This window comes from Alexandromys fortis, unplaced genomic scaffold (genome assembly GCF_014885135.2).
Source record: "Alexandromys fortis isolate MF-2015 unplaced genomic scaffold, M_Fortis_MF-2015_v1.1 scaffold_13, whole genome shotgun sequence".
Taxonomy (NCBI): domain Eukaryota; kingdom Metazoa; phylum Chordata; class Mammalia; order Rodentia; family Cricetidae; genus Alexandromys; species Alexandromys fortis.
In genome coordinates, this window is record NW_026067908.1 from 19,563,292 (window position 1) to 19,588,146 (window position 24,855).

The 24,855-nt window shown below is 40.6% G+C and overlaps 1 protein-coding gene across 2 annotated transcripts in view; it reads left to right on the forward strand.

Annotated features, from left to right (window-relative positions):
- Elavl2 (ELAV like RNA binding protein 2) overlaps positions 1–24,653 on the forward strand; it is a 64,825-nt gene extending 40,172 nt beyond the window's left edge. The window contains exons 3-6 of one of the 2 annotated variants that reach the window (XM_050136349.1): positions 10,790–10,943; positions 14,382–14,607; positions 21,255–21,293; positions 21,863–24,653. In XM_050136349.1, coding sequence (XP_049992306.1) covers positions 10,790–10,943; positions 14,382–14,607; positions 21,255–21,293; positions 21,863–22,193 — 750 coding nt within the window. In that variant the 3' untranslated portion in view covers positions 22,194–24,653. The remainder of the gene's footprint in view (positions 1–10,789; positions 10,944–14,381; positions 14,608–21,254; positions 21,294–21,862) is intronic. The other variant, XM_050136350.1, reaches the window with a different exon arrangement.
- Positions 24,654–24,855: the final 202 nt, after the last annotated feature.

The window sequence follows — 24,855 nt, forward strand, 5'->3', positions numbered from 1 at the left end:
GGAGGGGGAGGGAAATGGGAGGCTGGGAGGAGGCGGAAACTTTTTTTTCTTATTCTCAATTAAAAAATTGCTGAATACACAAAAAAAAAAGAATGGTTTCATTCAATGAAGAAAAGAGAGCATCACACAGGAGTATCTGGGACGTGGAAGCTTTGATATGACACCCTTTTGCAAGAAACTTAAATCTGAAAATTACAGAAGTGTATGTATTCTGTCAAGTAGTCACCTTTGACAGAATAGATTCATAGGGAAATTCTCCTAAATCTAGCTGTGTGTTCTGCATCTAAGCCCCGTTAGCCAAGACCTGATCATTGGAGGAACAAGAAATAGCAGGCTTGGCTTGTTCTCCCGAGGTCCTTGGTGACCTGAGGGACAAACTAAGCTGTTCATAGACCCACACCAAGGTGAAGTTTCTCTACAGGTTTTCCTGTGCATAGAGACAGGACCAGTTTACTCTTTCTTGTTACTGTGTGTATAAATAGGTCAGAGAAGACCTGAGTATCTGGACTAATGTCTAAAGAAGTGTGTCTGCTAGTTATAGAATAGAAAGAAACTTGTCTAGATAGGATTAAGTTAGACTTTGGCACACTTATGTCAGTCACTCTTTTTGTCTAGGTCTCCACTGGAAAATTCCTCTTATCTTATTTTGCCCTCCCTCCTTTGCTCTTGTGAGCTGCACACTGATATGATACTTAAGGCCCTAGAATCCGACCTCAGCTCACAGTTTCAGTGGTACCAGTATTCTGTCTGGGCTGGGCTCCTTACCCTTCACAATGCAGAGCTCACTCCCATCTCCATGTCTTCTGTCCTCTACTTATACCACCAACACATATCTCTGCCTTCATTTATCAGTTTTATTTGATCATAGAAGTACTTGTTTGGCTTATTTATTAAACTAACAGTATCCTTGTCTCCTGCTAGTGGTTTGCCCTGTGGGGATCCTTGTTAGGAGATACATTCACACGCTGAAATGTGGAGAACCCCTCAACTCAAGTACAACTTAAAATGACATTTTTGGTACTTAAAAAAAAAAAAAAGAAAAACCTCTAACGTTGGGTGGGTGGTGCAAAGCTCTGTCCCTTGCAGGCATCATAATACATTGAAGATACGGTCCCACAATGGATGTCTGAAGGATTTATCTTTTTCTTAAGATTTAGCTGAACTTTTCCTCCAAGTGAGATTTTCCCTGCGGGCCCTATCAGCCCATCTCTGCCTGTTGCCCATGACTCTTTCATAGCTTCCTCTCTTCTCAGGCCTTAGGGAGACAGATTATGAAGGCTCTGTACCAAAACTGCCGTGCTGACCTCTTCTTGCTTTTGTATATATTATCGCCAGCATAGATGACTCTATGTTTAAGCAGCTAAGGTTACTTAAAACAAGCACAAAGTCTTCACCAAGCCACCATGGTAACCTGTTGACACTGTATTAGAGACATACTAGCATTCATGTACTACTACATACATATGGCCTAAGACGTTTTAGGAGATGTATTGCAGCAGTTAGAGATGTCTTCTGTCCCAGTTTCAGAATCTTGAAAGAGCCCTTAAGAAGCCATTATTGGAAAATGGCTTACTATGTAGTAGAAGAAGATATCTTGATTTCTATAATACAGTTTAAGTCCTGTTTTCTCAGGAAGCATAAATGCCAGTTGGGCATTTATTTTTTGAAAAATATCACAACTTGTTTTTATTTATTTGTTTTACATCCTGACCACAGTTCTCCTCCCTCTTTTCCTCCCATTCCATCCCCACTCTCCTTGCCACCCCCCTCCCTCCTCTGTTTCTGTTCAGAAAGGGGAAGGCCTCCCATGGGCATTAGCAAACCATTCAGCATCAAGTTGTCATAAGATTAAGCACCTCCCCTTGTATTTAGGCTGGGCAAGGCAATCCGGTATGAGGAATAGGTTCCTAATAGCCAGTGAAAGCATTAAGAACAGCTCCTTTTCCTGTTTTTAGGAGACCCACAAATAGACCAAGCTATGCAAGTGTCACACATAGGTAGAGGGTCTAGGTCAGTCTCATGCAGGCTCCCATGGTTGTCTGAAAGCTCAGTCTCTGAAGGGACACAACTTCATCATCATCTTGGAGAGGTACTTTACAGGTAGCTTCTTCACAAGTCCCTGAGTTCTGTCCCCTCATCATATACTAGAGTGTCGCCTTGGTGGCCGACCCGTGAAACAGGCATATGCAGTTCAGAATCGGTTCAGCCCCATAGGAGCTTGAAACTCGTATAGAAGCTCTGGGCAGTAGGAAGCTCTGGGCAGTAGGAAGCTCTGGGCAGTAGGAAGCTCTGGGCAGTAGGAAGCTCTGGGCAGTAGAGAAGCTCTGGGCAGTAGAGAAGCTCTGGGCAGTAGGAAGCTCTGGGCAGTAGTGGCTCTGGGTAGCACTGCAGACACCGTACACAGAAACCCTGACACTAAGTACCAAGGTCTCCCTTTAAATGTCTTGAATATTGCAATAGCATATTTATGTATGTCCCTCACCACAGCCCATTTGGACCCTCTCTTAGCTTATATGCTTGAATGGAATTGGTTCCACTTACTCTTGTTTGGTGTCACATTCAGAGGCTGAGTTTATACCATATGTAATAGGAAGTATACTTGTGAATTGGTGTTTTTAAACATTTATGTTATTTTTCCTTTAATGTGTATGGGTGCTTCTCCTGCATGTATTATTTTGCACATTGGCATGTGGTGCCCACAGAGGCCAAAAGAGCATGCTGCATCGCCTGGAACTGGAGTTCCAGACCATTGTGAGCGACCATGTGGGAGCTGGGAATTGAATGCAGATCCTCTGGAAGAGCAACAAGTGCTCCTAACAGCTGAGCCATCTCTCTACCCCATGTTTGTCAATTCCGCAGTTGCTAGTTTGCTCGGCACAACCCTTACAACAAGTATGCTTTTGTTTTCTTTTGTCCACTCAGTGTTTCAGTTATTATCTTACACTTAGCTATGTCTTTATGTTGGCTAAGGTCAATTGCCTTGACTTTTACTTAATGAAATTTAAACTGCTACGATGCTGGGAAGCCTCCATAGTGTTAACAACCAGTTGTGTCTTTCTTTTAAATGGTGTATAATTTTTCAAAGAGGCAGACGTACTTAGTATAGTAGAACTTGTATTATAGGTATATTTCAATTGCTGTAAATTGGTGAAATGTCAAGATTCCTAGTTTTTCTCTTTTTATTCTGCTGGCCTGCCTCCAAAAATTAATTTTTTTCACACATAACCTAAATTTATCTTGGGCATTAGTAACAGAAGAAATTCTGTACTTGTGCTTACCAAGGCACTCCCTTTAATGTGTTCCATATTTTTGAAATATGTATTATTATCATTATTGTGTATATGTGCACACATGGAGGACAGGGGACAGCTCGGTGGGTCGGTTCTCTTCCACCACTATGTCTGCTACAGGGACTGCACTCAGATCATTATTGTGTATGTGTGCACACACATGGAGGTCAGGGGACAGCTCTGTGGATCGGTTCTCTTCCACCATTATGTGGATTACAGGGACTGCACTGGCGTCATCAGGCTTGCATGACAAGTGCCTTATACACTGAGCCCTCTTGCCATCTGTGTTTCGTAGTTCTTATATGTACCTAAGGGAATATTTCATTTGTCAAAGCAAAGTTTCATAACTTCTTATGGAATCTCTTCAGGTATCTCCTTGGCAACGGCTGCTCATCCTCTTATTGACTGGCATTTTACCAGTTATTTGTGAGTACAAAGGCTGTGTTTCAACAAATGGTATAATGAAGAAAAAATGCAGGGACAGAGGAGTCACCTCTGAATGGATCACCCGATTCCCCTCTGTGTCTTTGCACAAGCTACTTGCCCTTCTGTGTCACAGCTGTCTTTTCTAAGTGTGAAGAAGTAGAATTAAATGACAGCTGTTTTCTTTTTATTCCAACATTAAGCCCCACTCCCACCATACTAGCACCTTATGACTCTGATGAAAATTGTTTCTTTCGGGGATTTAAATCCTCAATTTAGGAGCTAAAAACTTCCCATTAATCATGTTTAATAGAATTGTCAGTCCCTTCTCTTGGTAACACTTCCTTTGAACTTTTGGCGCTCCCATTTAAAATTTATGGCTTAACTTCTTTTAAACAAAATTTAATAAACTCTCCAAGTTAGTACATGATCATGGCATACTGTCTTCATCCCAGTAAATGTGTGGTTGATACCAGTGCATGCAAAGTAGTATAATGGTTATTTCCTTTTTTCAAAGAATCATGTCACTAATAAGACAGGATAATAGTAGGCTTGCCCTATTTCAGTTAGTAGGTTTTAGTTTTTAGAGACATGGTTTCTCTGTGGCTTTGGAGCCTGTCCTGGAACTCTCTTTGTAGACCAGGCTGGCCTCAAACTCACAGAGATCCACCTGTCTCTGTCTCCCGAGTGCTGAGATTTTGGGCCTGAGCCACCACCACCAGGCTCAGTCAGTATTTGAGAGACCAGCACAATCAGTTCACTGTAGGTACAGGTAATGAAGCATGGGATTTGGACTACAGTGCATGGGACTGGCAAGCATTGGCTTTTATGTAGTAATAGAGTAGATGACATCTGCAGGAAGTTGGAATTGACTGAATTATAGGTGAGTTAGAGCAGCTTTTGTTCAACATGGGAAGCAGTGAAACAGGAATCTAGGGAAACTGTAATTTGAATTTATATTGAAAAGCTAGGCAGAGCCCTAAGTATAAAGGTCCAAGAAATTTTAAGTTACTCTAAAAGCAATTGGAAGAGCTCCAGGCATTTTAAACAGAGAATGATACCATCAAAAGTATTCTCTGTTATCTCTGAACTCAGTTGAGTTGAAGCAATCACTATTAATCATTGAGCAAGTCTTATTTTAAATCAAATTTGGAGTCCTGTATTTTTTCCACTAGTGGTGTTTTCTAACTTCTGTATCATGGAATATCAAAGGTAACTACACTAATGTGTAAGGCTTTTATAAGCCCTTTGCTAGAAGTAGTTTTCTTTAACCCCAACATATTTGCTGGAGCCAGCCTTAACTCCGCTCCGTCAACCTATCTCATTTGCTGCCTATGGGCAAGCATGCCCTTCCTGAAAACGTAGTTTAGGATTGCCATCGCATATGCTTGGCGTGTGTTGAGGGGTGCCCCTGGTAGCATTTTGCATGTGGAAGCTGATCAAAGCCCACCTCTTCCCTTTGGGTACCTTTAAAGTCTGTGGCCTGAATTGTGTTCTGAGGCCGAATCCCTCAGTATGTGTTCTAAGTCTCTCAGGAAGAAGGCACACAGCAACCAACTGTTTAGCCATGGTGCTGTCTTGACTTCCACTGACTCCAGCAAGAGCCAACTTGGATTTGGTGATAGGTGCCTTTGCCGATAGTCCCGGTCCTTTCACTGTATGATGTGAAGAGCAGTTCACTTGGAGAGTAAATGGGCATAATTATGACCTTTCCTACTCTTTTCAGTTAGAAGAAAATGAATAAGGCTTTTAAAAAAATGTCTAAAGTGGCAAGCATTTAATTTTCAAGTCTAATGTTTGTAGTTCTGGGTCAGTAGTTGTCAAATGATAAAAGCTGTTCATTGATGATCTTGTCGGTGGGTGATTTCTCAGATGTGCATGGTGTTAAAAGGAAGGGACTGCTTTGTTCATTTGTGGATCATACCACTTGAATCTGCCCGTATTAGCATCACTGTTTCCGATGTTCCTGTTGATGAATCAGAGATAGGGCAGTAGTGCTTTTGGACAGAATTGTTTCAGATGACCTTCTGTCGACTGCAATAATGTCTAAGATACTAGGCTTCACATTTAATGAAGTATCAGTTCTTACCCAAGGATATTTTTCATCCCTATAGTTCTGTGTATTTTGATTAACATGCTTCAGTAGCTCACTCTTAGTATATGTGTTACTCATATTTGCATGTTTAATGTGTAATTAGTTTTAGCTGATGATGATGAAGAAATGGGTTTTTAATTACAGAGAATATAGTGTGTTTCAGAGTACTCTGTTTTTGAGACCTTATTGCTTTGGTAAGTTTTTTTTTTTTTTCTGTTTGTCCAGCATAGTCTCATTTGTGACTATCACTTTTGGAAGCCATTGGCTAGAGGGTCTCTTTGCCTGCTGCTTCTCCCTCCCTCCTGCTTCCCTCAAGTAGCCTCAGCATTGCTTGTCTTGGTTTATTATATCACTTGTAGGCTTGTGAGAAATTCCAGAATAAACCTGAGTTTTAAATTGCTATCTTGGAAGCAGATTGGTGTTCAGTTTTTGTACTCCCTGTATCATCTTTAAATATTTAAATTGCAGACGCTCTGGCTGCCTCTTAAATTAGATCCTTCACTTAGTAGTTTTGACATTTCATAACCTTGCTCCTCAGGCATTAAATATTCACCTGTTTAAATGGCACTGAAAATTTAAAATACAAACCCATATATTAATCCAGTGACTTAGATTGGAGATCAGCTCACATTTGCAGAAGGAAGACGCTGTTGGCCCCTTCTAGGACATATGCTAGAGATTCATTGTATTGAAGTATTTCTAAGTACAGAATTCAACTGGAAAAGAAAACCCACTTGAGCCGTCTCTGAGGGAATTTAGTTTTAAAGACCCACAAGGGTATTTAGCACTTTGAGGATGGAGACACCCCTGTGTGGGTTGGTGCACAGGCAAGGCATCCATACAGCTCCAAATTCACAGCAAAATCTGAGTGCTGACCACTGCTAATAATTACTAGGTAGGTTGGGCTGATAACTGATTTAAATCCCCACAGTGAGCATCTTCATCCTTCTCCAAGGATCTGAAGTGTACTTTGTATTTATAATCCTCTGAGATTGAGGAACTGTTTTCCTTTTCTTGGAAGGCAGAATGTTGTCAACAGTGATATTCCTGACCGAGCAAAGGGGGCTGCTTTAATTCTGAGAAACTTACCTGGTGCATTATGGGAGAAGGGTCAACACAGCCTTTCTTCTTGGAAATTCCTGAGGGTAGTGTGTTTTATTTTAATGGCTTAGAGTGTGAAATAAAACTAATTTTAATTATGATGTACAATTTCTACATTTAATCTCAACTGGTGACCACTATTTTTAAGAAAAGCTACTTTGAAATACATTAATGCATATGACATAAAAATAACTGGTTTAGTGACATCTTTTCTGCTATCTTTGCTTAGTTTATGTATGTGTTCTAAGAAGGAGTCTAGAGTTGCTTAAAAATTCTGAACCTCTTACAACAAGTGAGCTGACACGCTAGCTTCAGTAGTGTGACACTGTGTAGAGAGAGTTGGAGCAGGAGAAAAAGGCACAGAGCCGAGATCAGTTGGTGAATCCAGAACTCTGTAGCAGCTGTGTATGACCTCAGGCATGGGATTTGAATTATCTTTACCTCTTCCGCCAGCCTTAATTTTTTTTTTTCTGTGCCCTGCCTGCCTTAGAAGATAGTTGAAGGCACAGAAAGAAAACTATTTGATCATACTTTATATCTGACAAAAACCTAAGTGTGAACACGATTACATCGTTAAGCAGTGCTTGTTACCATCATGGGTTATAGTGTAACCCATTATCTCTGTTCTACGTATAGTAGTGGAAACCAGTTCTCTGACAACGTTACAGGGAAACGCTGTTCTAAGATTTGTCTTAAAGCTTTTAAAACATGATTTGAAATTAAATAACGTAAATTTAAATGTGTATGTTAAGCCTGCTATGGATGTTCACACCTCTCAGACCAAGCACCCACAACGCTGAGGCAGGAGACTTGACCTAATTCTGAGGCCAGCCTGGGCTAAAGAATGAAGTCCTATCTCAAAAGCCAAACCAAACAAAGACAAAAGCAAGCAAACAAAAGGATGGGCATTCAAGGCAGGGCAACTGATCCAGTATGCTTTCAGTTTTTTTTTTTTTTTTATATAATCACTAAATATAAGCCCTTTATCCTAAATATATCTCAGGATAACTTAAAGCACCTCACCCACACATGTCGGAGATGTACAAAGCAGTGCATGTCGCTGCAGGAGTGAAGGACTCTGGAAAGCCATGATGGACTCAGTTACTCTGAACTTAGTCATGCGTCTTTCTTGACGTGCTCAGATGTATGTAGAGGTGAATCATATTCATAGCACAGCCACCCTATTTTAGACTCTTAATGCCGTGCAAACTAAAAAGTACTTATTTATTCTTAAGAACTACTTTTAAAAGTACAATTCCGCGGTTTATGTGATGTATTAAGACTAGGGAGTTTGTCCCAAGTTAACAGGGTCTTCAGTGAATTGAATCTAGCTTTGAACTAGGCTCACTGATTGGAGAATTGTCACTTTTCACCACTGTGACTCTCCCTGTGTATCCTAATCTTGAGCCTCCTGACTGTTTCTCCGTTAGCCTCTCACTCATTGACAGTGCATAAATGCTTGTGACCGCCCTGTAACCCATGGTGAGTGGCTCTTTCACAAAGAGAGCATTTCAGCCACATGGTCCAGAGCAGAGTGACTGCTGACTGACTCCCTGCTGCAGAAATAAAGCCATGAATTCCTCAGTCTAGAAGTGGGGCAAGCGCCGGATTGTGTAGCCTCCTTAGATGATGACAAAGCAGTCTAGAAGAGAGCTTTGGTAGTCATGTGTTCTCACAAATTCAAACTTACTTTAGTGGCCGTGGGACCATAGGTACAGAAGTCCCAAGGATGGATTTTTGCTAATATTATTTTGATCGCTTCAAGGTTTCTTCCCCTTTTCCCTTTTCTTACGAGTGTTCATCACTAAGTAGCTAGGTGCAGAGGGAAAGAGTGTATGTGAATATTTTCCCTTTGTTCCTGTCCCAGATTCCTTTGTGTAGGACAGGACACTGTAATGTGACTGTCAAATTAGACCTTGGAACAGCATCTGTATTTTCACTTGTTAGTGAGCACACTGATAAGAATAGAGGTATTGAATGTAAGGGGTAAAAGATAACCAAGAACTTCATAAATTAATATAGAACATGGCCTGTGTTTTCTTCTTTTGTTTTATTTCCTAGAAAGTTATTTTTAAAAGTTAACAAAGAATTGCAGGCATAAACCAGGAAGAAAATGTTTGATGCTTTAGTTACGAAAATATTAGTTTTGAGCAAAGATTCTATATTAGAGAAATCAGCATGATTAAAGGTGGGCACTACTAGGTAACATAATCAGGCAGAAGTAATCATATTGTGTTAGTCTAGCAAGTCAATCCCAGAGTTAGGTGTGTTGGCTCTTTTTATGAATGATGCAGTAGACAAGCCATGTTACAAAATTTCTGTCCATGTAGTTGGCCAGTCCTGAAGAAATCACAGGCAAACCGAAGGGAGTATGATGAGGAATCACTTAGGGGACAGGACACGTAGCTGTCTCAGTAATGCTTATATGATGGGCAGAGCAGGTATGGATTTCAGCTTGGACAAGAATCTGGATGAGATGATGGAGTATGCCATAAATGCATGTAGTGCTGTGGACTCACATCATCCATGAGGGATCAGCACATATTCTTGCATTGACCACAAGCTGGTCATTTCTAAACATTATGAATCCAGTGATGAGCAAGACCTGAATAGTGATGATTATAAACTAATACAGGCTTTTTGTCTCCCATCTTGTACAAATTTGGAATTCTTTCATTAAAAGACTTTAAGTATAAGGAAGGCAGAAAGACTGTGAGAGCCAAGGGAATACTACAGGGCTGATACACGTAAGAACTCACAGACTACGGAGATGCACAAGACCCCCTCACAAGTTCAAGCTAGACAAATCCCAGTGTGGAAACAGGAAATAAGCCCATGTAGTTGGTACCTGCTGGGAGAGGGAAGTCTGCTTTATCCAGTGGAGTGACATTGGGTATATCAACTACTCCAGGGCAGGCCTTATGCTCAGGAGGATTGGCCAACACAGAAGGGACTCCCTGCTTATATTCATGGGTGCTTCTGTCGTCAGGATGGTGAGATTTGTTGTTTTATTTTGAGATAGAGAAGGAACATGGAGTAGAGTGAGTAGAGAGGGTGGACCTGGGAAGAATTGGAAGAGGGGAAAGAATATGATGAAATTATATTGTATGAAAAATTTTAAAAAACTTACAGGAGGTTTTTTTTTTTTTTTTGAGAGAACATTAAATAGCAGATAAAGTCATTGAAAACACTTGCTCTAAAAATGAAGGTTATGAAAACTTGTAAATGAGAAGACAGTGGATCAAGAAGGTTATGACTCCTTAGTGTATTTAAATCTCTGGGAGTTTGTGTAAGTGGCATTGACAAAAGTTATAAGAAAACCTTCACAAATGTTTAAGTATTTTTAAATGTATACCACCATCTCCAGAGACAGTAGAGTATGGAAAACAAGTCAGTCATAAGAATGCATCTGATGACTTCAAAATATGTTAACTAGGAGCGATTGCTCCCACATCTCTTGCTTCCTGTTGGCCTGCTCCCCTTGGTGTGCCGTGCTGTGTGCGATATTGGTGTGCTATGCTGTGTGTGATACTGGTCTGGTTCCGCTGGTGTGCTGTGTTGTGTGTAAATGTTCGTCTGCTTCCCTTGGTGTGCTGGGCTGTGTGTGATACTGGTCTGCTCCCCTTGGTGTGCTGTGCTGTGTGGTACTGGTCTCATTTGAGACCTCACAGATGCGCTTGGAGTAGATCTTCTCTTATTCACACAGAGAAATGGCATTGTCTTCTTGTCTGAAATGCGCCCCCGCCCCATGAATAAACATCCTACTTACATTAACGCCAGTGTTTGCTCTCTGCCCCTTATGGAGCAGTTATCAAGGTAGGCATTGAGTTTCTGAAAGGAGTGAGTATATCAGCATGCTTAACCGTATTCCCCTTTTCAGGTTTCCTATGCTCGCCCAAGCTCAGCTTCTATCAGAGATGCAAACTTATATGTCAGCGGGCTTCCGAAAACAATGACCCAGAAGGAGCTGGAGCAGCTGTTTTCACAGTACGGACGCATCATTACTTCTCGCATTCTTGTCGACCAGGTCACTGGTAAGTAGGCAGTGGTTCTGGATAGTCTTGTGCTCTCTGACGGGCAGATTCTGAAATACTCTGTCTCCTCACACAGCAGCCTTGCCTCTAGAGCACATCAGAGGTGTATGTGGGCCAGAAAATGCAATTTTCTGCTGGAATTGTTCATAAATGTTCATGGACAGAAATAGATGGTGGAGTGGAGTGAGCAAGCTTGAGTCATTTCCACCCTGAAGCTGCAGGTTTGAAGCCTGTTTCATGGCTTGTAATAAACTTATAGATGCTATAATCTTCATTTTCAAGCCTCTTTGTGAAAGAAGCCCCTATCCTCCTTATAAACAATCTTTATTTTTGTGAAAAGCGAAATTCACTGCAGCAGGATGCAGCTGGTACTCTGAGTGAGGATGAGGCGGAATCCACTCTGGTGATTGCTGTGGAGGCGGTTTTCCAGGGCTCTGCTGTGCCACAGAGGCCTGCGTAAGAGCACGGAATTTTGAGTGGTAGCAATTTGTTTTATGCCTAATGCAACTTTTGACCAAATGAAATGAGAATAAGATGTTCATTAGGACTTCATACATAAGGAACACTTCTGCCGGCACTGCTAGTGAGCAGAAAGCTGCCGATATGGATTGCATTACAGATTTTTAGATTTTCTATATAAAAGCAACACTTGTCCTTTCCAAAACCGAATAAAAATAGAGAAATATGAAAAAGGAGGGGGCGGGAAGTCACCTGCAGGGCCTTATTTCCACACCAGTCACATTGTAGTGTCGTGTATCCCAATGTGTGGGTTTTTAGTGTAAGAAAGGGGCAGATTAACCCCAGAATAAAAATCAGGCCACAGTTTTCAGCTTCAGTTGTGAATTTGGTCGGAGTGGTCTGCTCTTCCATTCTGTGTTGTTAATTGGCTTCACAGGAAGTGCTCTTCTGTTCCTAGACTTCTGGGTAGAATCAACAGTGTGTACCCTTGCCTGGGATAATGGCCTGTAGACTGTACTGCCATGAGAAAGTCTGAAAGTGTGCAAGACTGGACGTTAGCTGCAGTAGCTCTTCCGTTATCCCCTGATTCATTCTAACACACTGTGCTGTATTGCACACAGTTTGTTAATGGGGCTAAATAAAATTCCAAGCATAGCCAATCAAACAAGATTTATTCCAAGCAGAAAATACCTTTTTTTCATAGCATTTTTTTAAACAGAATTTTGTAGTCAACAAGAAGTTGGTGGACTTAGAGTAGGCTTCATCTGTGACATGGAAATTGTGTCTCTTTTCTTTAACAATGGACCTTCCGGAGTGTGAAGGATGATAGGTGGACATTCTTAGTATGTCCTGAGTGTGGCCCATACCTCCGGCACCAGCAGCCTACTGGAATGTTGCTAGAACTACAAATTCTGGGGTCCTACTCCAAATGTACTCAATCCTGAGGAAAGGCACCCCCTACACACTCACACTCTTGAGAACAGGCACACACACCCCCACACACTCCTTAGGATAGGCACCCTCCCTCCACACTCCTTAGGATAGGCAACGCCCCCCCCCACTCCTGAGGATATACACCCCTCAGACACAGACACTCCTTAGGATAGGCAGCCCCCCCCCACACTTCTAAGGATAGGCACACACACACACACACACACTCACACTCACACTCCTGATAGCAACCCCCCTACACACGAACACTCATACTCCTGAGGATAGGCACACACCCACACACACTCACACTCCTGAGGATAGGCACCCCCCTGCACATACACACTTTAAGTAGTCCCACCTGTGAGAATGCCATTTTTTAATCTGTGCTTTTCTAATGGAGCAGCCATTAGAATAAAATTTTAGTATTTTATTTTACTTTTCTCCCTTGTGTTGTTCTTTTTGCCCTTTCTTTTTCCTTTTTTCTTTTTTGGAAATTCAAGAGATTTCTCTCTCTCTGACCAACCTGGCATCTCACATGGTCGCAAACCACCTGCTTCAGCATACTGAGAGCTGGAAATATGCTAGCTGGGATGATAGTTCTTAATAGGAGCCAGTAGGTACACGGAAGGATATATTTATAATTATATCTTCTTTACTTAGAACTTTAAGAAAAACTCCTACACCGTCCCTGAAGTAGGGGGAGGGGCAATGAAGCCCAGCAGCTTGTTATTCAGCCATCAGGTGTTTACTGTGGACACTGCACATTGTTTACACAGAACAAGACAAAGTGATTGAGTGTATCGGATTAAGCATACATGTAGAAAATGCCTTATTAACCTTAGAAAATTCTGAGCCTTCTCCAGGTGTAGTTGTAAGGCAAACAAACCTCCTTTATTTTTGAGGTTGCTCTAAGTCAAGATGGTCCAGGTTTTCTCAGTCGCCCCTCCTTTCTTCCCTGGCCCACCCACTTAGAAGTATCTACACTTTCCTACCTGCTAGTCTAAAACCCATCCTGTGAGTATCTGGTTAGTTGCCAAGAAGGCATTTCTCTGCAGCTGCTTGCGTTGTGTTGACCAGCTGTGATTACCTGCTCACCTGCCTGTGACAATTAAATGGGATGAGCTGAGAGTCACACGCTGCTGTTTCTCATAAACCGGATAAGCCTCGTTCATGCCCTGCTTTGCCATTGTTGTCAGACAGGGAATGGCTCTCCGCGGTTAAGAGCAGTGCTGGAGGTGCCAGGAAGCTTGCGGTCCTACTGATTTAACTTGGAAAATCCAGGTCCTCTTTTACCTTTTCCCCGTGGAACATTACTTCTGTAATATATAGCTAAAGAGAAGCACGGCGGAGCTCAGACGATGTGAAGACCCTCTTCAGCGTTTTTTTTTTCCCCACATTTCTTTTTTGTTTTTTCAAGAGAGGGTTTCTCTGTGTGCCTTGATGGTCCTGAATTTGCTCTGTAGACCAGGTTGACTTCAGAGATCCGCCTGCCCGAGTGCTGGGATTAAAGGTGTGCACCACCACCGCCTGTCTAGGTTTTGTTTTATTGAGAGACTTTCATGCTAAATGATGTGATAAGATGAATGTATTACTTAGAATTTTAGTTGAGCTCTATCTGCTCTCGAGTGTCTTTAGCAAATGCTTGGTTTGGTTTTTATTTCAAGGGAAGAGGCTGCCTTTCCAATAGCATGCTTTGAGAACCAGAACTCAGGCAGCAGTTGGTGCTACTACAGAAAGCACAGGAGGCAGGAAGGAATGCAGGGGGGAAAAGCATGGGTTTATGTACTTTTGTGCTTTCTTGGCTTCTTGACAAGCACGTGATCAATAGTGAGAACTCACATTATTTCGTGCATTTATAAAAGGTGGAAAATTGAGATTCAAAGTTGAATTACTGAGGTAAAATTTTCTTCCTGATGTGATTTTTGTGGCAAATGTTATATGTGGGTGAAAAGATGTTCGTGAGAAGGAAAAATTAATTTATCCTTTCTTCTCTTCTTCCCTTCTCCTGCTCCCTCTTTCCCAAATCTTTACTTAAATCTACCTTAGGCATATCAAGGGGTGTAGGGTTTATTCGATTTGACAAGCGGATTGAGGCAGAAGAAGCTATCAAAGGCCTAAATGGCCAGAAACCTCCTGGTGCCACAGAGCCAATCACTGTAAAGTTTGCTAATAATCCAAGCCAAAAAACCAATCAGGCCATCCTTTCCCAGCTGTACCAGTCTCCAAACAGAAGGTACCCAGGACCGCTAGCTCAGCAGGCACAGCGTTTTAGGTAAGTCTGGTCCAGTTCTCGTGCCCAGCTACTAAACTGAAGGAGAATGTGCAGGTTTACTGTCAAGTAATTGTATCAACAAGATCTCTGCTTTGAGTTTGTCATTACTGTTGTTTTCTTTCTTTCTTTTTTTCTTTCTTTCTTGTTCTCGTGTTCTCTTTCTTTCTCATTAATGGGCACGGAGAAAACATACTTTGGGAAATATGAACTTTTGAAGGTGAGGACAATTAACTATAAGAGCTGTTCTCCTCAGAAGTGATTTTGCCTCCAGGAGACATTTGACAAAGTGTAGACTCATTCGTGATGGCATAATTTGGGTGGAGATGTGACTCACATCTAGTGGGTAGAGTCCAGAGATGCTGCTAAGCATCCTGCAGCAGACAGGTTACCCAGCAGCCACAGGTGTCTGGACCCAAAGCCCAGCTTGAGAAAACCTGACCCACAGACGGTGAAGTCTGACATGCTGTTTTCCGTTTGAGAAGAATTTTTGTGTTTGAGCTGTTGAGCTCTTCCGGTTAGCTTTGTTTCATAATATAGACATTGTTAAAGATATTGACCTATGTGAAAACCCCGAGAATCTAAAAGTGGGCCCCCATCTCCTTTTGTTAAAGTTTAGAGGTTGACAAACTTTAGCTGTAACAGTTTAGAGAAACAATATATTAAATTTTTCTGAGTCATGGTTTTTGCAACTATGCCTCCTCTTTCTTTCCCTTCTCCTTACCATTCCCCTCTCTTCTTCTCTTTCTCATTTTCTTTGTTTTCAACTCTTTAACAATCTAAGTCATTTTCTGCACCATACAGAAAGTAGTGGCGGTCTGTGTGCTTATTCACTGAGTTACTGATGGGCATATACCCCAGTTCTCGAGTTAGCTAGTCCTTGAGCAAACAACCAGACCATGAGTCATTCCGAGCATATCGGCGGCATGTGACAGAAGAATGGCTTGACGTTCAGTTAGGAACAGTGAGCTTGAGATTTTTATGAACAAGTCACCCAGTTTTATTTCCCAGGATGTTGCAAATACTATTTGACCACGCGGTGTGGTATAGCCACATTTCATCTAACACCCAAGGTAATGTTTTGTAATAGCTACATTTTCTTCCTGAGACGAAATAGTTTAACGGATCACATAATCACAAACTTTGTAAGATAGAGGACTTAACTTAAGTGTTTTCTAGCCCCAGAATCATAGATTTTCCCCATTGGAGTGTTGAAAAGAGAAGAAAAGAAAAAAAAATATCCTAAAAATATTTAAGTATATTACTTAGGTGTGAGAAGAAATTTTCCGTAAATGCAAGGTTGAATACCTACTTAAGTTGGCATTCTCTCTGGGAGAATGATGGCTTGTCAAAGGTTGTGTTGACGAAGGCGACAAGCTCCCTAGTTCATGGAAGCATTGAGAAAAACAAAATATGTATTACCTTTGACCTTGGTTACAAGCAGTGTCCGCTGAAGGGGAGGAAAGGCCAGTATGCCATCTGGCAATTCTTCTGCAGAAAGAGCTCTCTTGACCCCACCCCCACCCCCCACCCCCGCTTCAGTGCCTGCTGCACGCTCTCTCTGGCATCTTTCTTGACCATTCACTTGTTGATGTTAAATGTAGTACAGTTAGACTCCAGTGAGTTTTAGCAGTGTTTTCTAGTTGTCCTTCCCAGTTAGTTTTAGTTTGCTATTAGAAGAAAGCTGTATTGCTCTAGATTGTTGTTTTATGTTTTCGATTAAAGCTGTAATTTTGTTATGTTACTATTTGTTAGAGGAACCCTCTTAGCCTCTTAAAACTAGGCTAGAGGACCCATAGATAGCATTGAGACGCCTGATACACTGGCTAGGACATATGTGGGCAGCATGTGCTGGACGTTGGGCACCACAGCACCTAAATCTTCCTGCCCCTCTGTACGTGCCACGTACCATTTATTTTTGATGGGGTGAAGTTTTCCACGGTTGTCCTCATGATTAAATTTAAAACTTTTAGCTTCTGTCCATCTTACATTACAAAAAAGTCTTTAAATAGTATATATTATCATTACTTCTGAGATTCTTTGGCCTTTACAGAAAGACATTGTAGAAGAAGGGCATAAGGGGCATTAGTTGAAAGGAAAACCTGGCAGTAGTGAGGAAAAGTACAGGAAGTGGAGGTTTGAGCTTGGAGCCCCAGCTATTCCAGAGGCTGAGGCAGAAAGGTCACTGGGAGCTGTGAACTGGATTGTGCAGTGCTCTTATTGTACTAAGTTTGACACCAGCTGGGCAGCCACAGAGGAGTAGCTGCCACCAGATTACCCAGTGAGGGCAAAATGGGAGCCATCAGGAATTAGGACAGATTTTCTTTCCTCAGATCCTGTCCTCTCTCTCACCTCACTGTTCATGCCTATGCCCATCACCTCTGCCTGAGTGGTAAAAATATGAGCTACCAGTGTGCAAGAGGAGCTGTTGATCCTAGACTATGTTTTGGAAGAAGCTGAGTCTTCATTTCTGCAATCCAAATTTATCCTGATGTGTAATTGGTGCTCTTTAAAGGTATCTTTAATTTGGCTGTCATTACCTTGAATGTCCCCATGTTTTATCAGTGAAAGTCTATCTTCTTTGAGCTTTTCAGACACTTGAATTAAGAGCTTGCAGTTTTGTTAGTACCTTGATCTTTTCTGTAGCTGAGGTCTATTCACACAGTTATTTCTTCATAATATTTATTGTTCTAATGCCTTTGCTTTCAGTTTGCCACTGCCCAGTATGAATTTTAGAAAACTCATTGTGTATTTTTAATGTTATCTTGGTACCTTGACAGCTGAGAGAGGCTGGAGAATACAAGTTGCATTAACAGTGAAAGGCTTTTCAGTACTCATGAAGATTAAAAAATAAAATAAATAAAATTCCATGTAATAAGGATTAACTTTATAAGTGGACTTATGAGGTTTATGGATCAATCTGTATTAATAAATAGAATTATTTAAACATGAACACTGCTAATCTGATGGGCTTGTTGAAGTGTTTATAGTTTTCAAAATAAGACAAGACTATTTATTTGGCTGGCTAATGTAATTTTAGTCCATTAAGAATATTTTTAGCACAGTGTATCCGAATTAAACTGTACACAAAATTTTCTCATTCATTCTTGTGAGGTAGATTTATCTTTATTGAGTGGCCTGTGTTCTGGAGTCTTTGTGCACTTTTGAAGAACTCCTAGAGTCAGCCATTGGACTGAGCTTCAGGCATGTTGCTGATTCCATTAATTTGATCTCACGTTGGAAGACACAGACATCAAACGTCCTAAGTAATTTTCCTCGTTCTTAGATGCCATGCGATTGCATAAGGAAATGTGTTGATGAGCTTGTGTTGGTTAACTTCAAGCTAACTGGTGCTCCGTGCTTTGGAGAGGTTTGATAATTCTTCCAGTGTCCGGAATTGTGTTTTCTTACTTACTGTCCTTTTCACATATTATATCTGGCTTTAATTGATTTTTTAAAATTTGTCTTTCAATATGGTCTTTCCTTAACCTACAAGCTGAGTAGCTTGAAAATTAGGCAGATACCTTAGTTTTATGCCACATTTCTAAATACTCAGTTTTGAAATGAAGATGCTCTCACTGATAGAAAATTCTGTTAAAAGTATTGCCTATAAATAATCTGAATTATCCTGGTGATAGGAAAATGTTGCCACTGTCTTCTGTGCATGTAAAATGTGCACGTGGCTTGTGCCTCTATAGTCAGCGAACTTTAAACTGTGAATTCTAATCAAACATACAAAGAGAGGGTAAAGGGGCTGGAGAAATGGCTCGGCGGTTAAGAGCACTGGCTGCTTTCCCAGAGGTCCTGAGTTCAATTCCCAGCAACCACATGGTGGCTCACAACCATCTACAATGAAGTCTGGCGCCCTCGTCTGGGCTGCAAGCAGAACACTGTACATAATAAATACATTTTTTAAACAGGATAAAGATGAAATAGATATCTATCAAATATAGTAATGTACTGATAATTGTTATACTGGTATATTTACCTAATGTATCTTAGTAAATAAGATCTTTAAGTAAGATTCATAAAGTGTTAATATTTATCACCTTGACTTTTCTGGCTGCATGTAAGAGATGTTGAATTGACTTGTGTCTAACCTCCTGATGTGGTTTCTGTGAAAAGTAAGGAAAATAACTGGTTTTATTTTGTTTCTTTTTGTTTTCCTCACTGAATTTTCAACCTAATTCCCCTTCTCCTGGGAATCTTTCTTTAAGTAAAGGATGTCTTAAGGGAAGCTAGGTTTTTCTATCTAGTCTTCCAAATAATGTGTTATTTGTAAATTGGATTATATCCTAGCTCACAATTGGGTAGGGGTGACATTGGTTGCCCTCTCAGAGAGACTCAGACTTCCTTGCGGAGCTTATGATACTCTGGAGAGTAGATGCCGATATTGGTGCAGCCTATATGTTAAATACAATTTAAGAGCATTCTGGTTTTAAAAAGCAAAATATACACACAATTGACTCCTTAACATCTACTCCTATGGTGTAGCCGTCGTCTGTGTGCGGCCTAAGTTACTGCAGAGACCTCTAGACTGGGCTCCATTTCCAGTTTTAGGTTATCCTTGTAGGAGAGTCCTTGAGCTGTGGGATGTGGAGTGAAGGAATGAAGCTGTGCCAGGGGTACTGAGACATTTTCTCCTGTAGCTGCACAGTTTATAATTTGCTGCCTGCTGCTGGACAAAGGCTGTTCCATGTCCATATGACGTGCCCACGGTCTGCTCTAAATTCAAATGGGACACATAGACGTATGGCAGTGGGGACAAGGGAAATGGGTTTCGGCTGCGTGGAGTCAGCCAGCTGCTGTGCCAGGGCTGTTTACTGGAGTAGTATCCACCCCTCTGCTGATGAGGAGAGAAAAAGAGGGAAGGAGGGAGGAGAAAGAGGAAGAGGGAGAATGAGAATTTCCAAGGACTCAATTTCCTCTACAATTGGGAGATGAATGAAGGACTCAATTTCCTATACATTTGTGAGATGAATGAAGATCAAGCGATCATAGAAGACTCCACGGGTTGGGCAGTTATGAGGCCCATCGAGGTGTTCTAGGGTTGTGGGATGGGATAGAGGTGGGAACCGAGACATCTTTCCCTCAGTGTGTATGTATAGCTCGCTCCCGTGGCAGGTTTGCTTTCATCCTGTCTGATAAACAGACACATTTAAAGGCATTTCTATGTTGGGAGTTGGTTGCTCTCTCCTAAGTGGGTGGAGGGGAAATGGAGCTTCTGAATTTCATCCGTTAGTCACTTTTGACAGCAACCTCAGTATGTTCATCTGTCCCAGAGGTACCATTTGTCAAATGCATCCCATATCTCTCATTCCAGCAATTTGATGAACTTTCGTATCAGACCGCTTTGTGATTGGTGTTGCGGGTTTGCATCCATTTATCCTAGTGTTTGTAACCTTGGCTTTCTTGTATATAAAGGCATGGCATCTTTACTCATCTTCACTCTGCAGAACACAAGTCCTTTGACAGTCTGCGCTCTTCACACCTGCTCCAAGCTTTGTGTGTGCAAATATTCTCACCCAGTCTACCTTCTGGGTAGTTTACATACCTGCATTACTTTTGGTTAACCATTGCTTTTATACATAATCAGCAGGTATGCGGAGCCCGGGCTAGTGGTCTGTGCTAAGTGGTACATATGAGAGGGTCATGGAGCATGGCAGACCCAGATAGATGAAGGAAGATCTCGTGCCACTGTGATTTGTTCTCTTGTCTTACACTTTGCATTAGAGCAACTCAACACTTCCTTTTCACTTTTTTTTTTTTTTTTTCCAAAACACACAAATGCTCAGTGGAGATGGAGATTAGGATGTGCAAGGACAACATTCTTCCCACATGGCTTTTATAAAACTGAGAGGAGTGGCCTTTCTTATGTGCTCTGCTGTGTGCATGGGTTTGACAGAAAGGCTGATACCCACCCCACATAGCCTTTTGTTAAAAGACAAAATAATTGTGCCCCGCCTCTAACCTGGGGCTGTCTTTGGAGAGTGGGGAACACTCTCACAGTTGGGTGGTTAAATATGCATTAGGCATGCTTGCTCCTCACACATGTAATTTATTGATAAATTCTAGAAACCCTGAGACACCCTCAGTAGTCTTGATATTGATAAAGCAGGATGGAACAAATTCTGTAAAGCCAAGTTTGTCCATAAAATCCAGTGCACTTGTAATTCTAGGTCTTTGATTGTTAAAGATCAAACTGCTCTGACGTCACTAGCCTTGTGAGCTTGGGCTAGTTAAGCTTTGTGTGCTTCAGCATCCTCAGGAACCCATGAAATGGTTGCAAGTAGAAGGGTCAGTTTTATACAATTTATACAATACTGGTCAGTTCCAGTAGCACTCTCAGTACTCGCCTGGTAGGAAGTCAGATGTTAGCTATTCTAACGCCTTCACATTTTGTTTCTGGCTCTTTCCTTGGATGACCACTGCTTTTTTTTCTTTGCTGGACTGGCCCTGTAGCAATAGCCAATATTCTACAACAGTGGGTACCCATTCTCTCATGAATGGTAAAAGTTCCAGTGTCTTGAGACATCACATATATTTTGTGCACAATTATCCCCTTGGAAGGTGGCAGTAATGAGCCTAGCTTTCATGATCTTCAAGGGGGAAAATGAAACACTGAAGTTTGCTAAATGTGTGTTTTGCAGGTTGGACAATCTGCTCAATATGGCTTATGGAGTGAAGAGGTAATGACACAGGTTCATGATACTCATAATCCCTTCCCACAACTGATTAATTTCTTTGATTTGGGGAGCAGTATATCCACCTTCATAAGTTTATGTTGGGTTTTCTTTTGCATGTTACTGCCTTCTGTAAAACTGATTCTGAAGTGCATTTGATTCATGGAATATTTTATACCACTGTATGCCTCTTAGTCTTTTAAAAAGTCATTTGTTTCAGATTGCGTTGCGACATTATAGCATGTGTATGTTATGTGTTGGTTTTTCTCCCCACCCCGTCCTGTTTTAACTCATGAAGCCAGTTTTTAGATTTCTTTGCCAATGTGTTCATTGTTATTCAGTACAGCAGACAATGGTCATTTCATAACGTATCAACACCTGGAATGTTTGTCTGTCACTGCAAGCCACAAATAGAGCCTCGGTTGACACATCAAGTAGCTGTATGCATCTGTTGGGAGAGGGAAATTGCTAAATTTGGGGAAATGAAAAAAAGGGAAAGGAACTTAAACCTATTGCTGTAACCAATCTGTGTTCATTCTCTCTGTGTGTGTGTGTCTGTTTCCTATTTTGTTTAGTAGGTTTTCACCAATGACGATTGATGGAATGACCAGTCTTGCTGGAATTAATATTCCTGGGCACCCCGGAACAGGCTGGTGCATATTTGTGTACAACCTGGCCCCCGACGCAGATGAAAGTATCCTGTGGCAAATGTTTGGGCCTTTTGGAGCTGTCACCAACGTGAAGGTCATCCGTGACTTTAACACCAATAAATGCAAAGGTTTTGGATTTGTGACTATGACAAACTATGATGAGGCTGCCATGGCAATAGCTAGCCTCAATGGATACCGCCTGGGAGACAGAGTCCTGCAGGTCTCCTTTAAGACAAACAAAACGCACAAAGCCTAATGAGCTCTTGTCCTCAGTCCATTTATATATGAAAACTATACAACAAAAGCAAGTTAAGAGAAACTTTATACATTAGTAAATGTCTTTGTAAGTCAGTGTTGAGATGGGGATAAAATGACTACTTAGCATCCTAAGAAATATGTGAGATTTTTTATTGCTAGTATTTGAATTAAAACTTCTTAAATATCTTTTATGTTTGAATATGGACAAGAGGTACAGGGTTTTTACCTGTCACATTGCATTCTATTGCCTTCTTTGAAGAAGGTGGACCTTTTAAAGTGTTTCAGCTAAGGGAAGACATTTCTTTTCTTTTTACATAACTGCCTTGAACCTGTGAGTAAATATTGAGGCTTTGTGTTGTAACTCTTCAGTTGGTTGTGTCTTTCCCCACCTCCTTTTCTTTCTTTTTCTTTTTCTTTTTCTTTTCCTTTTTGTTCTCTAATTAGCTTTGTGTTTGGTTTACATTTAAAGCATTGCTGTTATGTCTCAGAAAAGTATTTTGAAGTTTACATTTTTATTTATGAAGTTACAAACAGTATTTATTTTGTAATTCTGATTTGGGCTGGGGCAGGGGGGGCGACATTATAAACGCTTATTGTAAGAATACTGGAGAACTTTTCGTAAAGCAGTACCTTGCCAAAGAGATAAGAGCCTCTTTGATGTGGGTTTAAAAAAAGCATCTATTTTTATAAAAAAGAAAATTTGGAGAAACTTTTTACTGGTCCTGGAACAAATATTTTGACTTGAATACTTTGAGAAATCTCTTCATATGACACCTAGTGAGCTTTTAAAATTTACCAGGAAATTTGCAACGGTTGGAAAATTTAGAAAGATTTATGATGTAGAAAAATACTTTTGAGATCTTTGTATGAGAGGAATTGAGTCAGTGAGGAAACACTGCTGGTTTCATTTTCGTAATCACCAGTGGGGTGTCTGATCATCCTGGTTGCTATGTGATAGATGGCTCACATTGATTTGTGATTTTGAAACAAATAAAAAAAATTTACAAAAGAATATATAAGAGCAGGCAAGAAATTTAAATTACCAAGAGATGGGGGAAAATCTGTTCTTCCTAAAGAAATCCCTTCAGATAGAGCTCATGGTGTTTAGTGATGTACTTGCAGTATCGTTTGAAGAATTGTTTTGTCTTAAGGAAGTAAGATGTTGCACAGGATCTGTACTGCAGCAAGTCAGCAAAGGCGGTCTGAGTTGGACATATTCGAAGGTATTTTGAGAGTTACGTTTAAGGCTAACACCTGAGCTTTGTGTGATGTAAATAAGACCTTGTGTTTATGAACCTTTCAGCTAATTTTATTTTTTTTCCCTTACATATCAAGTGATGTTCAGGTTTTGAATGTTTTGTATCAGTTTTTTCCTTTGTAAATGGCATTAACATTGTTCCTTGAGGTCTTGCTTAAATTCACTTCTGTTGTCCTGAGGACTTGAATTTACAGTGCATCAGATTTGTTGCTAATTCTGTCTGTAGATAGTCTAGCTTCAGCTGTTTATGGTGATGCTACATTTTCGTTTATAAATATGTTTGTGGTAAAAAAGGAAAAATGAGTATAACCATAGGTTTTGAACAAATTTCCTTACATTTTTCATACAAAAATCATAAATATCTGTATGCTATTGAAATTTAACTTTGTATGATGCTTAAACCACTATTTGGGGAAATAATAAAATAAGTCTTTACCATGTATGAAAGAAATTTTAAAAAATACAAAATATTTTCTGATTAGCATCTAGCTTATAATAAATTTTCAAAAAAGCTGAAGGCAACCTTTGCCTTCATCAGGATGCACTGAGAACTATATAGTTACGTCCTGCGTTTTGTATAAACTGAGATGCTCATATGCTTCCCCTTAGAACAGGCAATGTGCTATGCATAACATAGTTGTACATTATCTTTGCAGTTGCTTTGAGTTTTATTTTTTATTATTTAAAATTGTAGTTATAAAATTTTTCAGTATAGTACAGTACATATACTGTGAGGCGCGTGCTAAAGTGAACAAGCGAGTTTTCATGCTGACCCACTCAATGCTACTCAGAACTCAATTGGCTTAGCACTTTCTCATATCCTTAGGTGCATTTAGATTGTCAGAGTTAACCTGCGTTAAAAAAAAAAATAAAAAATAAAATACATGTATATACTTAAAAAAAAAAATAAGGTTTCCCTTGTGGGAAAACAGCAGCTACACGCTTCTTTCCTGTACTACTTACTGTAGCAAACCAAGGCATTGATGAGAGGGCATGCAAATTGTGCTTCACTTTACAGTGTTTATCAGAGCACTTAATAAAACGTAAGGCTGGTATTTATTTGAAGTTGTACAGTATGACTTAATTCACATCTGTTGGAATAGAAAATATATTCTGTTGAGTATTTAAGAGGCTGTACATGTTTTCTTTTGTGTTTGGATTCTTTGTGCTTTTTCATGTTCGGTACATCAATAAACAAAGTTGAAGGGAAAGAACTGTGGTGTATCTTTAAACACATCGGGGTTGTGGGGCATCCCTACGCAGTCTAGTTTAAAAAAATGTCTTCAGTTAAAAAAGGGGTGTTCTTCGAGCTCTGGTTGAAAGCTGTGCTATCTGCAGGAATCGAGAAGACAAGTTAACTGACATGAGAATGCGGGGTGGGGGGACAAAAACAAAAAACAAG